Here is a 16,974-nt window from a genome sequence, read left to right on the forward strand (position 1 = left end):
AGTATCAATTGATTATTCCATTATAAAAATTTGGAATAACATTTGTGAAATGAAAATTAATATTAATAAATATGTTATAAATTTTATTCCTTAAGTCGATATAATTAGTAAAATTTTAACAAACAATATATGAGATTTGGGTATTTCAGTACACGTTTCATAACTTTCGCATAATTTAATATACAAAATTTTAAAATTGTGTACATTACTACCGCTAGTTTACATAAAAAATTTACTCTCAAAAACAAATGTAACGAACTTTGCCAAAGATACGAGAACAATGTTTTATTGTTACATGCAACAAATACTAGATACACAATAAATTAGTAAAGTACAACGTAGTACGTCCAGTGATGTGCATGTAAATGATTATTTTTATAAGTACAATGCGAAATGAACGAAATAATATATGTTAAAGATAAACCAAAGTTGTATAGAACTTATTTGCACACTATGCTTCTTTAAAAAGATTTTGCAATTCATGTAATATAGACGGGTTTTTTTTCTTCTTTAACATATACATTTCATTATAATCACATTCTAACATTCTTTGTTAATAACATCGGTAGAAACACATCTTTCTTTTACTAGTTACTTCATAATAATATAAGATAAAAGGTGTAAAATAATTACGAATTACGGAACAATGCCTAAAAAATAACGTAACAATTGACAAAGAAAGATATAAGTTCAACGAAACAAATTATTGCAACGATTCTTATTCGGAAAGATATGCATTCCATCGATGCGATGAAACTCACGTTTCTTATTGATTTAATTTAAATAAATGTTTCCATACAAGTTGGCTTTACACACCTCAATCTTTTGCATTAATCAAGCAAATTACGAAATGCTGTCAGGCCACCTACAAATTTAATATAAAACAATAAATATAATTATTATTAGCATTTACACTTATTGTGTTACTGTTTTATAGGTATATATTCACATAACACTTTAATATATATATATCCAATATATATCCAAATACAAAAGAAAAAGTAACAAGTGCAAAGGTTCAAAAACTTTGAACGATAAAGGGTGCACTCCTTTGTAATCATGTTTATGTTTCTTGTATCATTATTATAGAATGTGAAAAAAAGCATTTCACACACATGTTACGCACAAGGCACAGGAGGCTTACCCCTATTAGCGCGAGTTTACAAAATGGAATAAAGAACAAGAATTTACCACGTTTTTCAAATGTACTGACTTTGTCGCAATATTAATAATTTATCTAATTTTCTGTACAAACATATTTATATATATTACTTATGTGCATTTTCTCGCAAATAAAATGTATATATGTATATATATTACAAAGTAACTCCTCTGAGTCTGTACAATGATTTCATAGGCAGATTGTACTCCAAATTTAATAATCTTTTTCCTCGGAGCACGATTAGACTAGGATCTGTCAGTTCAAGCTTGATTCACTTTCTATAGCAAAGATCGTACTTGTCGTGGCATTTGCCATGACTGCAAACGTTTATCTTTGCTACCAGCTATGATCTAAAAAAATAAATGTTTGAATATTACATTTAATGTAATATTCTAATAGCATTTTAATAGAATATTTTAGATACCTTATTGTCTATGACTTCCATACTTAATAACATATTACCAGGTCCAGGTATACTGCATACAAGTTGATGATCCTAGAGTTTGTCTAAAGATTAATACAATTTCTTTCATAGTTAACATTAGTTTTTAAGTTCATACTAACCTTTGTATTAAATACATAAATATTTCCATCATAACAACCGGCAAACAACAGTTGTTTGTACAGACGCATGCATACAATTCCTACACCAGCATCATACTGCATTGTTTGTTCGCCATTCTATAAAATAAAGGAATGCAAAGAATGAATTTTACATGATGATGCTGCATTACAATGATAACATGGAAGATTATACAGTAGAACCTCGATTATCCGGGCACTCATTATTCAAGCATTCTATCATCGGAATATTCTACTATCGGTATATTTTGTACTATGTGTGTATGTAATCCATGCAGTATTTATTTCCTTCTATCAAAATTATCGGAAATAACTTTTCAATTCGAACAAACTCTTCACAGCATTTTAGTATGGTATTTACATTCAAAGCCTCACGGCAACAATGTTGTCAGAACGGAAATGAGTAATATTGTCAGTTGAAACAAAATATAAAATCATGAAAAAGTTGAGAAATGGCGAGAATGCAATAAACTTAACACAAGAATATCTATGTTGGAAAATCTACGGTCATTGGTATAAAAAATAAAGAGTGAGCAATAGAAAATCATTTACAGGATATTGACTCATCGAATGCTAGCACTTCCCAAACAAGTTGAAAACTGGCAAAAAATAATGATTTCGACACGATTCGTTACTAGTGGTTTCTATAATGTAGACATAAAGAAATACCTATATCAGTGCCGATTATATGCGAGGAAGCTTGGCAGTTTAATGAAAAATTAAATGGAAATCCTAATTTTCACCAAAGTTTAAATTACGTCACAGTATTCACCAAATGAGCATTAGTGTAGAAAAACTTTTTCGTGGGCTTGCAATGCTGCATAGCATACCAGAATGCGAAGATCGTAACAGAACTGATGTAATAGATTGGCTTGAATTTGATAAGAAATATAATATTGGCACACAAGTATATACCAATGAAAATCTTCAAAGTGTTAATAACAAAACTCTGGATCAAGAAGTGGACGAATGAACGGATGACTACAATGAAGATGTGCCTTCTCATTTTTTATTCTTAAGCAATTGTAGCTCTCGAAAAAGTGCTTGAATGGTTCGAAACATGAAACGAATGCAGCTAGAAGAAATCACTCGCATTAAAATATACATGACCTAGAGGCAAGATATGGGATCCGAAAGATTTTATATAGCGTTTAATTGTTTGTTTGTAACATTTGGTTTAAAATATATGAAGTCTCCTTATTATTCCTATAATCGAGATTGTATTGTACCTATATATATTATTTTTACAAACCGTAAAATCAAAGACAAGTATAGATGTGCTACTTGTACCACAATAAATCAAATGATTATTACGCATCAAACTATACACAGTGTGACTTTTTTGACCACAAATTGTGCGAAGAAATAGGCCATTTTGAGCATCTCGTATCGTTATCGGTTGACTACGTGATGCTACGATAAGAACTCTTCGTGGACCCTCGTTAGTTGCTTTTAAAGCTAATACAGACTTATCTGAGAACTGTATGCTGTTTCCTTTAATAGTACCCGACTGAAATATTCATACATTTTTTGTTACAAAAATGATATTCATACATATTCGATAAAAACAATTTTATACATAACATTTTTCAACGAACCTTTATATGATAGCGTGATACATGCCCTGACTTAGTACCAATAAAAATTATTCCCCATGCTTCATCCATACATTGTATGGGGCTACCTATATCCGCTGTATCTCTTACTTGCACTCCAGTCTAATGAAATTTATTTATAATAAATAATAATATGTAGCAAAAGGAGTTAACAACATGTATGTATTATGCTAAATTGATAAACTTGTTACTGTTACCATTATGTTGTAACATCGTAAGGTTCCATCCAATGAACCAGAGTACATCCATTCTTTGTTAATATCTGTGCTAGTTGTATTGTATACATATAAACAAGTTACTGCTGCTTGATGACCTTTGTAGATGTTTAATATTCCATTAGATGCTTGATTGTACCTGTATATTCTGCCATCTTCACTTGCGGCTAGGAATGAATTCTCAAAAACCTAGAAAAAATACTTTCCTATTATTAAGTTGTAAAATTTAATCTAACTTGTAGAATTCTGATAAAAGTTATTTATAGTGGTAACAGTTTCATGATTATAGATAAAAAGAGAAATAACAAATAACTGCATTATAATATAGAAATAACACTAACATAAGTAAGAGGAAAATAACAAGTGGAAATTTGAAAACTAGACATTTTTACAGATTGTATTAACACTATTTCCCTGTATTTTTATATTTGTATATATCATATGCCAATAGAACACTTTATATGACAAAATAAATATTTTATGAAAAATAAAATATAATAGCAAAAAAGTATAATGGTTCTATACAAATTAGGACTATAATACAATTTCTTTGTTTCAAAGAATATTTGGATCTACTATGTTATAAAAAAGAAGAGAAAGTATCACAGAGTTTGATACCAAAAAATAAAAATACTTATGCATTACTTTAATACATACTTTCATGTCATTATTTCTTCCGTTTCTTTACCTTAATATCTAAAATAGGACCTTTATGAACCGTATATTGCGTCCTCGGTAGTTCTTTATCGTCATTTATATCTATTGCAGTCAATGTTGATCCAGACTTGCTGTGTTGTTGATTCTTAGTAACTATCGTTTTTTCTCCCACAATCTCAATATCTGGTTTATCACAATTCTGTATAATGTCTACAGTAATAGGTTCCTTCGCTAAAACTGGCATAACTTCGATATTGCGGTCTGCACATTCTTCATCATTTACAGGTGAATCCATATTTGCAGATCTTGGTATTTTCTTAATTTTAATGGAACTTATTTGATCATTAACAAGTCGTGTTGTATCCAATTTTAAAGCCTGACTTCGTGGTAATTCACTCAATGATGTTGTCTTGCATACAGTAGGCAAATCTTTGGTTGATGTTGATTCCGCAAGACTTACGGAAGAATCCATTTGAGTAGAGTTAGGATAGACGTATTTGTTAATTTTGGATATTTCATACTTTTGTAATACGTCTAAGCTTACATTCGGATTCAAAATCGTATGTCTACAATCTACTATCCGTACCACGCAATTCATCATTTCAGACATTGTATGTTTTTTGTGTCTTTTAATTCCTTTTAAAGATTCATTACTTGAATTCAATTCATGTGCCACAACTTCAATTTCTGGAAGAATAGGCGTGCGTCGCTTTCTGTTCATTATTGGCTTTTGAATATTACGATTCCTTCTAGAATTTATTAATATAGTTTCGACTTCTTCACATGGTGATGTACTTGGAAACTGCATCCTGAAATTCTTTTCCTCCTGCTCAGTATTTGGGACAGTTACATCAATCTCTAATTTTATACGTTTCACACATTCTTCGGCATATCTCGAGCTTCGTCGAACAGCAGTCTTGCTGCTTCCTCTCTTATGCTTAAACGATTTCTTACTTAATACTTCATCGCTTTTTAACACTTCTGTATTCTCAGTAAAAGAAGAAACAGATGCGCAATTCTGATTATTATTTTCTTCGCATGCAGTCTTATCAAATCGCTCAATATCTTTTCTTTTATGTGATTCTTTATGTTCTTTAAGACTTATAAAGCGTTCATTTTGAGGTACACAATCGAATTCTTCAACAGTATTGTCAACATTATTATCTTCATCGTGCAAAACTACGGAATCTTGCATATTTGCTTCGTTTACGTTTTCTAGTTTAAAACCAAATTTATCCTTTGATGTAGTTTCATCCATAATAGCAATATTTTTATCATTGTTAGATTCAGTTGATGCATCATAATTATTTCGAGTATCTTCAGATGTTCTTACAAATTGACTGTTAGTAGGTTCCTGTGTTGCAATATTCTCGTCAGTATTATTTAGTTTGTTTTGCAAAGTAGACTCCATAGTTTCCATATTAGTTTTTCTTTCAGCTTTTTCCGAATATTCCAAGACGTTCGAGATATTCTGCCCATCGCGAATATTATTTGAATTTGATTCCGTAAGATACGAATCTGAATCTTTTATTGAGGTCGACCGATTGATTTTCACATTATCATTTTCTACAGCTTGCTGTACCAAGGATTTTACTAAATTTGCTTCGATATTCATAGATGTATCATCTGTACATGTTTCGGATAAATTCATTACAATTTTTGATGACACACTGATTTCCAAATCTTGTTGAAAGTATTCATTATTTAAAAATTCTTGCGATTTACTAGATAACATTTGTAAATCATCTTTCTTCGAAACATTATTCCTTTCATTTTTATTGTCAGAAATGTTAACATCGATCAATGGTTCGATGCAAACTTCTTTAATATTCCTTAGTGAGGAATTTATAATCTGTTTCTCCTTATTATCTCTAAATTCAGGATTTACCTCTGGGTTTGGTATAGCAGATATAACACCTTCAGAGCAATTAGTTAATCGCTTTTCTGATGACTCTACGTAAAGATCTTGTGTTCTGTTTTCTGCTACTGCGTTTATCACTTCAACTACGTTTTTCCACAGTTGCGGATCATCACCTGTTTGTTGTTTAGTTTGCTGTTCGAAAGAATCCAATAATTGTTTCTTTTGATGCAATTTTTTAGCATATAGAGCTGACAGTGGCAACTCCTCCTCGTCAGGAGTTAAAGTATTCACAATCTGTAACAAATTCTCTAATTTTCTCTTTTTCTTTCTTCGCGCTTCGGCTCTTATTCTTCGCATTTTCGCAATTTCTTTCTTATACGTTTCCTCTAACAAAGCAAGGCCAGTGTTTGATTTCTTTTGATCATCTGTGCTTGGATTCTGAAGAAGAGAATCCCAAGTACTATCATCCGAATATATCAATGACCTTTCTGGTGTTTTGTTCTCCATTGGTTTTTCTACTAAATCTATGTCATTACTTGTCTTATTTGAAGTTTCATGTTTTTCTTTGCAATCTTTTGTTAAATAATTTTCTTTGTTAAGCTCCGGTACTTTTATTTCAATAGTGCCTTCATTAAGTATTTGAGGTTCCACAGATTCAATGTTTTCCGTCTCTTGAGATTTACTTATATCTTTATTGATATCTTCTTGGAATATAGTTTCATTCACTGAAACCTGTTCAGAATTTTGTTCTATTGTTGTTCGTTTCGTATTGATTTTTTTAAGTGTTACTTTTATTGCGTTATTAACTTGTTTCTTCTCTGTAACCGTACTTTGTGTGTCCTTGGTGCATACATTCTGACTGTCTGATTTATTTTCCGATCTTTTAACCGATCTTTCAACCGATCTTTCAGAGCTTTGTCTCTTTCTTTTTTTAGATGATTTAGTATCTTCGGCATGATATGCGATTTCTTCATCATCGGAACCACAAGTAGAAGTACAGCTTCCCCTTTTCTCTGCATGATGATCGTGTTTATACAATGTCTTAGATTTATTTGGCTGTATCGGACTGTCTTTTGTAGATAAACTTCCTATAGATGTGTTGGCACATTGATTTGCTAGGGGATTAGGTTCGATATTCTGAAGTAATTGTGTCATTAACGCGGATGGAGTTCGAGGTCTAATTACTGGCGTTTCAACTTCTCTGTCTTCGTGTGTCACGTCATTTTGTTGTAAATTATTGTCGTTTGGTAAGGTATTGCTTGTTAACATTTGATAGAGGGTCATCTTTTCTGTCATTAATTTATGGATTTCAACATCGATTGCGATCATCCTAGCCATGACAGCTTCTTTCATGGTTGGATGTTTAATTTTTACAGTATCTGATGTCAATGCTCCCTTCACTATTTTCTTTGAAATAGTAGGCTTCCGTTTCTTATATCTCCTTTTCGATTTATCGATTATGTTATTTAAAGTCTTATTCTTGTCTTTTTGATTCAACTTATTCGAAATTCGTGCCTCGTATTCTTCATTACAATTGATAGATAAATTTCTATCAATGGACGTGCTTATTTCACAAGGAACTGATATTTGCTTATCTAGCAAATTATTATCCACTTGCTGTTGTTCCCTCAGTTCTAGAAATTCTTCATTTGCTTCAGGCATTGATGCAGTATTCCGAAAGTTCTCTATGGACTTTCTCCTGGCAGTTTTTATTGGAACATTTAAATTTTGTGAGCTTTCACTTTCAAGGGGTGTAACTACTGGTTCGGTTGCGCAAGAAGATTGAACATTATGCAGTAAATTATCCTCTGATACATCGGTACAATGTTCATTCCTTTCTTCGATTCTTATTTCTGTAATCGATGATGGTTCGATCGTTGCACATTTTTGAGAAATATTTTCAGATGTTGCATTAATAATATTTTGTGGATATTCTACTGAAATTTCTGAATTAATTGGATTAATAGGTTTAGTAGTTTTTAATATTTTTGAATTTGCTTCTAAATTTTCGTTTGATGGAGGTATAGGAAAAAATAGATTTGTAGTATTTACAGTCTTCTCTGCAGCCGCAAATAACTCTGATGGAAAAACAGCAGTAGTTTTTTCAGACGTCGTAGATTTCTCATTTTCACGCGTAGATGTTACATTAGTTTGATTTAGTTTCCCATCGTGATTGTTCTTATCAAAAACTTCTGACAACTCGTTAAAAGCTATTGAGTTAAAACTTGATGATTTAATATCACTCGGCAAATTCTCTTGTTCCTGCAATGATTTAGTCGTAAAAATATCTGCATCTCGCGCAATACAATCTTCAAGATCTAAGTCAAGAGAACTCAATTTCTTGATCGATTTTTCATCTGTATCATCTATATATTCGTCTAAAACAATAAATGACTGGCTATCTTCGTCAAGTGTATCGTGATGATTGTCTATGTTAGCTAGAAATAAAAATTTCGGTTGAGCAGAAAGATCGTAAGTTTGATCATTTTCCGTTGTTATATCTTCATCCTTAATTTTCAACGTCGTATCATCAATCTTGATATTATCTTTCACATTTAAGCTATGATCTACCGTTTTTTCTGTAATATTTTGTTGCTCGTTTGCTAAATTAGAAATTGAGAATATTTCGTTTTCTTCGTCCATTTTCTTAGAAGAATCTTCGTCACCATCTTTCTCTTCCTCTTTCGATATTATAATGGGTTTATCATTGAAACATGTTTGTAAGCATTGGTTGGAATCTTTGTATTCATTTATTGTGTTTTCTTCGATATTTGCATTGTTCATCTTTGTATGATATAATAGAGTTACTTGACAAATATCATTATCGGTGGTATCCGCGAGAAAACCCTTAAACGGACTACTCCGACTATCTGGAGATTTCACTTCGTTTTTACCACGTACTTTACTATAACCGTATAAAGTTTTTAATTTTTGGCTTAACCGAGACATAGTCCTATCCTGCTCTTCTACATCATTCGTTTCTGCATTTATATCATCGTTTTTAACAATAGCTTCCGAATGGATTCTCGTATCCAAAGTAGAATTACCAGCGGCTTTGGAATCTTGCAAATGTTCAATATTAATTGTATGACTGTATTTTTCAATATCAACATCGATTTGTTCGCTTAACGAATGGAATTCTTCGCCAATGTAGTTCGAAACAAGAGGTGGTGTACTTGTCATACATTTTTCAGTGCGAATTGGTTGAACATGACCAACAGACGTTGAGCCTACTGATGACATGTCGTTGCATATATCCTTTTCTTTGTTCAAGCTTACTGCGGACATAGATTCAGCGAACATACTCACTTCATTGACTTTAGTTGTATGTTCTCCCATTTCTTTATTTGATTCACCATCTTTTTTTACATTTTCCGAGCTTATTAAGTTTTGGTCCTGGGTTCTCGCCATTTCTTCATTTAAAACCTGCTGGTTCGAAATAATTATTTCATTATCTTGTAGTGCAACGTTTTCATTAATGCTTACTGTTTCTTTGTTACTATCAGTGAGCACTTGGTTGTTTCGTCTTACCACGGAATGAGTATTAACTTCTTTCTGTAGAGTTTTGCTATCAATTATCACTTCTGCGTTTCCCGAGCATGTTTCAACAGTTTGAAGTTTAGGTAAATTTTCATGAATATTATGACTGCTTGTTTTTTCAACTTCACTTTGATCGGCGGCATGTGAACTTACAACCGGTACTTTTTTATTGCCATCAGGCGTCTTTTTATGAGAATGTTTTTCTACAGGGTTTTCTTCTATCGATTTAGATTCATTCAGCTTCGAACTCTTTTTCTTTTTTTCACACGATTTCTTAGCTTTCTCTTTCTTCAATTTCAATTCTTTACTTCCCTCTGATCGAATATTTTTAAACTTAGAGGAGTCAACATCTGAAATTGGTTTCTTTGACTTTTTCTCTGATTGTAGTTTTAATTTCTTTCTATTCGGAAATTCGTCGAATTCTTGCTTGTCAATTTCTTTCGACAAGGATTTGTTATCATTTTTGCGTTCCATACGTTTTACAGAGTCTTTAAAAATGTTTGAATCATCGATGCATCGAGTTTCATTCTTCTCGTTGATGTTTTTCGGTTGTATAGAAATCACGGCTTCTTTAGTTTCTTGCGCGACATCCATGGTCTGATGCTCTTCTTCCAAATTATTCTTCTCTCTGGCCTCTTCTTTATCAGAATCCTCCGAAGTGGGCGTACTCGTTGATCTTACCGTAGTTAACCGTGGATCCGCTAGTTGTGCTTTATTTGTATTAATTTCAGTTTTTATTTCGCTTATTGCTTCTAACGATTCCACGTTAGATTTATCAGTAGGTAGAGAATGGTGAGATTCTCGAATCAACGAAGCAGAATTTGCAGGAGCCTCTTTTAACGCGCCTAGTTCCTTCAAACGTCTCTGCAACGCGCGCTCTTTATATGCTTTTATGTCTATTTTTTTATAACCGCCACTCTTGTTTTCCACCGAGTAACTAGTTGTACATGCTTTTTCATCAACAGACTGATTATTCGTACTAGTATCAAGAACAAGATTTAAACTACTATGGGTTGCAAATGACATTATATGCGTTGTGTTGTTATCACTGATAGCTTCACTGTGCGATTGAATAGACGGAGATGATTCTTCAGTAAGTAAAGGTATATTAGTTTGATGTAAAGAGATATTCATAGATAACATTCCGTCTATTCGTTCGTTATTACTCGTCGTCGCTATTTCGTAATCTCTATTCATTTCCAGAGGATCTTTCGTCTTTTCGTTATCTACATTCACTGTATTATTCTTTGTAAATTCCGTTACTTTCTCCATAATTTGCCTCTGTTCCGCATTATTGGATTCTGGCATTTGTTTGAGTTGTGCTTTAGTTTTCGGTTGCGTCACTACAGAAACAATCGTGGGTTTGTTCTTAGGTTGCGACGATACGGTCTCACAAGTAACAGGAAGTACAGTGCAGTCTTCCTCTGTTTGTAAACTTTGCAATTTACTAAGCGACTCAGTTGACCGATTAACCGAAATATTATTAATTGTGTCATTCAATGAAGCATTCTCCTCGAACGAACTCATCGATTCCTCTTTGACGATTACTTCTTTCTTGATCTCATCCTCTGTCAGTGCCCGAAACCCTTCGGTTTGTTCGGTAGATTTTGACGAACCCGAATAAGAATTCCTTTTCCTCTTTTTTCTCTTCTCTTTCTTTCGTTTCTCTTTCTTGTCTTTTTTCCTTTTTTCACGTTTGCGAGATTTTCTTTCCTTATGTTTACTCTTTTCTTTCCATTCCTTTTCTATCTCAGCGACTACTTCATCTCTGATGGTTTCATTGAGCGATTTTTGCTTTGCGATCTTTTCCTTTTCTTTTATTACTTTCAACAATTTTGTCACATTGGGAGAAACAGTTTCCTCGTCACTGTCGCTGAAATTACTTGAACTGGTCTCGCTACTACTTGCCGATATTTCTGCTGTTTGTAGTTCTTCTATCTCGCTAGGATCGCTAATACACCTATCTAAATTATGCACAGAAACTTCGTGGGTTAAAGGACTTATGCTTAAATGTCTCATTGGTGAATCTGAGGAGCAGTATCTCGGAGCGCGATTATTTCTCTCATCTTTGCTTAAATTTTCTGCACTGTTAGAGGTATTTTTTCGCACAATAGTTGAAGCTACCAAAGTGTTAGTTAGTCCATACTTCGCTTCCCATTCTTCTTTCGTTAAATTTCTAAATGTATCCGGATCCTCTCGTTCCTTTCTCTTCCATCTTTCATACCTTTCGTGGTTAGACACGTGACGCGTGTTGCGATCTTCGGAATTGGATTTACGCGCTCTTAAGTGATCTATATCCGCGTTACTTTTACCTAACTGTTTGACTCGCGCGATCCCAGCTGAAAAAATATCATCAAGATCAGCTACTGTTTTGTTAGGAATCTGTGAGAAAGTGTTATACTCAGAAGCTTCTGTTATTGTTTGAACCAATGAAGCACCTGAACCTGTATCAATGCTCTTCTCCGGTTCCACAGGCAAACTCGTGTTTGATAAACTCTTCGTTCTCTCTGTTACTTGAAACAATATATCATCCAAGTCAGCTTCGTTAAATAGTGGTTGCTGTTGTTTCTTATGCGTATTCTCGATTTCGCGATCATTTGATAGTGATCGATGCGACAAATTTGTATCCTGTTGTAAAACATTAACATTCGATTCTGTGTTCAAAGAATAGTGAATAGATTCTTCTTTACTATATATAGATTTATCTTCTGCATGTTCTTCGTCTTGAGGATCTTGATACTCAGTAGATGGGATTTTTAGACTCTCCTCCCTTACATCCTCACACGAATGTACTCCCAGATTTTCGTTCTGATTTATAATTTTAATCTCTTCGATATCTGCATTTTGACTTTCGGATAATTCAGTATCAAACGGTATATCAAGTTGTAAAACTTCGCTCAAATGATGAATAAATTCTGTAGGTAAATCCGTAATACCGACAACAGCGCTTGGATCTAACATAGCGTTCAATTGATTCATAAATTCTATTCTATCGTATTCTTTCATTTTCTCGTCTTCCATGTTTCTTAGTTCTAAAGAAAGAGACGACTTTCTTTCTTTCACCAGATGTTCCATTGCAATATCAAACTTACGAAGACTCGAATTATTGACCATATTGCAAATATCGTTTTTACTCATTTTCAGGAAACGACTGATCACTCTTTTCTTCCATAATGCCTCTGGGGTAAAAACCTTTTTCTTTTCAGATTCTTTTTTTGATTTTTGATTCTTTTGAATATCTATGTCACTAGATGTTAGTGTTGTATTCGAAGAATGCGCATGTAATTTTTCCAAATCTCCGTAATTTTTATAACGATAACATGTATAATTTGATTTTTCATGTATAGGGATGACTTGTGGATCAGCATTTTTGTTAATTTTCGCCTCTTTTTGTTTATTTTTATTTTGATTCGTGTTATTGTTACTTTCAGAAGAATGCTTCCTAGAGTGAGCCCTCTCTTTATTTGAATTTTGAATTGCACTTTGTTGCGAGATTTCTCTGTTTTCAGGAATATTTATAACAGTCCTATGCCACTCTTCCGGTTTATGTATTTTCTTTGTTTTGGAGTTTAAGTTAAACACCACCTTGGGTCTTATTTGATCACTTGCCAATAATGCATTTTCGGTATTTTTACTCTGATTTTGTACACTTTGTCCCTCATCTATTGCCTTTATATCCTCTTGTTTCTCACAAATTAGTTCTGGCCCGCAGACTATATTTTGTCTACTTTTCTTATTCCTATTTTTTTTTTGTTTTCTTGTATTACTTGTATTTCCTTTCTCTACTGACAAAGAACGATGTGTACTTTCGATTGGTATTGGAATTTTGGATGATGTCAATGGTAATTCAGAAACTGTAGGTTTATCTTTATCGTTTGTTTCTTCTGTCAAGTTCATTATTTGCTTTGCAAATTCCATTGCTTCTTGCATATCTTCTAACCCATCATCCATGTTTATGCTTTGATTAGGATTGGAATTTCCTCCCACTGAAGGTTCTTTTGGTGGCGGTAGAAGACCTTCAGTGACATTCATAGGAGGTAGAGGCAATGGAAATTCCCTTATTATTTCTTGTCCGCTACTTGTTTGTGATATAACAGATGAAAAATTCATCCGTACATTAGAAATAAAAGGTTGACGCGATGGTATGTTTATAAGAGGCAATTGTGCAAAATTTGGTACAATGGGACCAGTGTTAAAATCTGATGCTGGTGATGTGTCCATTAAATTCAGTGGCACTGTAGTTGACCTAGATGCATCTAAAGGTACAAATAGATTAGAACGTTCTTGAGATGAGAGTCGCGGATCGAAAATTGGTGGAGGTTGGAGGGTTTCCTCCCTTTTATGAATTTTTGGCGGTGGTTGTTGAGGATTAAATTCAGGTATTTTTTCATTATTTGTTACTGAGACGTTTGAAATTCTCGGAGGTGGTCCCCTGAGATCAAAGGTAGGCGATTGTTGTATAACTTTTAAATTAATCTGACAAGTACTTGGTGTTTGACCTTTCAAATCTAAAGAGGGCATAGACTGTACACTTTCTTGTTTATTAGACGGTTCAGTACCTGATTTTGATCTTATATTTGGTGGTGGTTCACTTGGATCAAAAGCGGGAGGCAAATCATTAGAAGAAAATAGCGCTATTGAATTGTGCTGACAGTCATGGTTTAAAACAGGTACATTATGCGTAAATGGTGGTGGTGCTCGTGGATCAAATCCAACTGGAACTAAATCAGTTGCTTTAAATGATTTAACATGTCTTGGTGGAGGTATTCGATTACCATGAAAGGGTAATCTCTGTGATCCTCTAAAAAATGAATTTTTTCCATTCTGTTGGAAAACCCAATGGCCTCTAGGCCCCCCAATCCTTGGAGTTAACCTAGGAGGTATATTAAAGACCTTTGATTGAAAAACAGGTGGATTATTTAATTTCTTATCATCGTTTAATTTATTTGCTTCATAATTTGAATATGTTGAAGATGTAGAATCACAGATGCTGTTTGAATGAATTTCTTCATTAGGTGGTAGAAAATTAAGCGATCTCTTTCGAGAACAATCAGATACATTTTCTAAATTTTGATGAATTACCTCTTGGGATACATTTCTTTGTAAATTATTTTGGATTTGATTATCTTCAAGCAGCTTTGTTTCTGTGTGATTATTATGTTGTATATTGATGTTAGTATCCTGTGTGTTATCTCTATTTGGATCTTGTATATCTACTTGCACAGTGTTTTGATTTTGTGGACTATCTATCTTTAACTCATTTTGATCGTCTGTAGTTGATACTGATATAGAACTTGTTTCTACATCATTAACATCTAAAGCTCTTTCTGGCAGTGAAATATTTACTGAATCTGTCGGTAATAAATTTGTTATATTCTCATCTAAATTCAAAGTTAATAACTTTTCATTAACATTATTTGAGTTTGAAGATATCAAACTTTCTGTAATATTGTTACCTTGCAATTGTAAGTTTTCTATGTTGCATTTAAAATCAGACAATTCGTTATGTATTTGTTCATGACATTTATCATCTTCCAGTAACATATTTGACTGTTTGAAGTCATCTTTGTCATATGAATCCAAGATGATTAGGGATTCTTCTTCATCTATAATTGTAATTTCATTATTTGTACTTATATTATCTGCAGACTTCTTCTCAAAACTAATTGAAATCTCATTATTAGATTCACTATCTACATTGCCAAATTTTAAATTATTACAATCAATCCTGCCTATATCTCTAAGGTCAGTGAATGTCAGGTTAAGTTCAGGTGGTTCGTGTCTAAGCTCAGGGATAATTTTATTTCGAGTATTTTTTTCTTCAGAACCATTATTTGGTAATATAGGCAAATCATCTTCCCAAAAATTTGTAATTTCTTGTTCTGTTATAGAGGATAATTTTTTCTTTAATTTGTCAGCTGTTTCTGCAATCTTTTGCTGACGTTCTTCTTCAGAACCAAGCAAGGGAGTTTGTGGTACTGATACAGGCTTATCTTCAATTAATTCTTCTTGGGGTAATAATGCTGTATGTATAGGATTTCTTATAAAGCCCATATGAAATTGAGATGATGTTGGTCTACCAGGCCCAGAAAATCTTACTATTCCACGACCACCTATTGTTCTACCCCTGCTATTTGGTCGATATTGTAAATTTCCTCTATATTGCAAATGAAAATTTTTATTCTGCTGCCATGGTGCAAAATTTGGACGTTCTATCCATTTCTCAGGACCAGGTAATCTATGTGGTGGTCGTGGATGATTAAAACTAGGATGTGGAAATCTGGGAACATTAAAGCCATTAGCTGGACCATTTGTACGAGCTCCTCGTGGTCCAAAGCTTCTTCCACGATATCCACTGCTGCTCATCACACTGTTAATTATGACACTTTAATTATCACAGTGCATTTGAGTCTACAGTTCTGTTCACTGTCATACGACCCTTAAAATGCACTAAACCTATTATATTAATGTTTATATGCTGCATAGTTTATTTAATTAGGGTCTTCTTATTTTGGAAAATGAAATACTTTAAAGAAATCTGTACATTTAAAGTAATGTTCATTCTAATGCTCCATCAAGTTATTAACACAAACTTTAAAATATTACAACCTATTACCATACATAATAAATTAAAGCTCTGTGCAAAATATACAGAAAGGACTATCCTTCTTTTATTCCTCAATCTTCTTTTCACTCCTCACGTCTTTACGACTGATATTAAATCCTTACGATTTTTAATTGCAACAGTGTGTGTGTGTGTGCGTGCGCGCGTGTGTCACAATTAGTATACACTCATTATCCTCGGATTATTGTAAGAAAAATATAGAATCCCCGCAACGTTAGCGAAATAATAATAAAACGACGTGTACTTATTATTCAAATATAATCGCCATGTTGCACAATCAGTTTCACTAATCTCGATAAACAATACGTATACTTCGCTGTCAGATAGCTACATTAAACTTAACTACTTTTAGAAAATGTCAACTTCTTTATGTGATAGTCAATGTTCAAGCACTATCGCGTGTCGTGCGATTATAGCAAATATGTTTCGATACACAATCACTACGTATTCTATTCATTTAATTACATCTTCACTGTTCATGTTTAAAAACGTAAATTCAGTCACGAACTGACTAACATTTCAGATTGTTCACATTCGTTGTCAGCTTTAACACAGCAATGCTCTTCACAAAGTCGACTTTTTATATTGTCGACTATATTGTTGGTAAATTTTAATGTAAAACATATTTCACATAATATTTAATATGCGAAACCATAGAGATATAAAGATAGAATGCGTGAACAAGTTGAAAAAGCGATATAGGAATACGAAGAAAA

The 16,974-nt window shown here is 33.0% G+C and overlaps 1 protein-coding gene across 6 annotated transcripts; it reads right to left on the reverse strand.

The window, feature by feature from the left end:
* Positions 1-270: 270 nt before the first annotated feature.
* On the reverse strand, positions 271-16,786 carry LOC126871915 (titin homolog). 6 transcript variants are annotated; one of them, XR_007691784.1, is made up of 8 exons: positions 4,264-16,370; positions 3,558-3,764; positions 3,343-3,462; positions 2,997-3,254; positions 1,727-1,843; positions 1,587-1,658; positions 1,321-1,512; positions 271-865 (listed from the first exon to the last, which is right to left on the reverse strand). XR_007691784.1 is itself a non-coding variant. In XM_050631263.1 (8 exons), the coding sequence occupies exons 1-8, from the start codon at positions 15,997-15,999 to the stop codon at positions 1,441-1,443; spliced, it is 12,480 nt and encodes a 4,159-aa protein (XP_050487220.1). In that variant the 5' UTR covers positions 16,000-16,370; the 3' UTR covers positions 271-1,440. The 6 variants fall into 6 exon arrangements, 5 of the variants coding, with proteins under 5 accessions (XP_050487220.1, XP_050487222.1, XP_050487221.1 ...); XM_050631263.1 differs by having other exon boundaries at positions 271-1,512; positions 4,264-9,522; positions 9,625-16,370; XM_050631265.1 differs by having other exon boundaries at positions 271-1,512; positions 4,264-9,519; positions 9,625-16,369.
* Between the last annotated feature and the right edge of the window lie 188 nt (positions 16,787-16,974).

Source organism: Bombus huntii, chromosome 12 (assembly GCF_024542735.1).
Source record: "Bombus huntii isolate Logan2020A chromosome 12, iyBomHunt1.1, whole genome shotgun sequence".
Lineage (NCBI taxonomy): Eukaryota > Metazoa > Arthropoda > Insecta > Hymenoptera > Apidae > Bombus > Bombus huntii.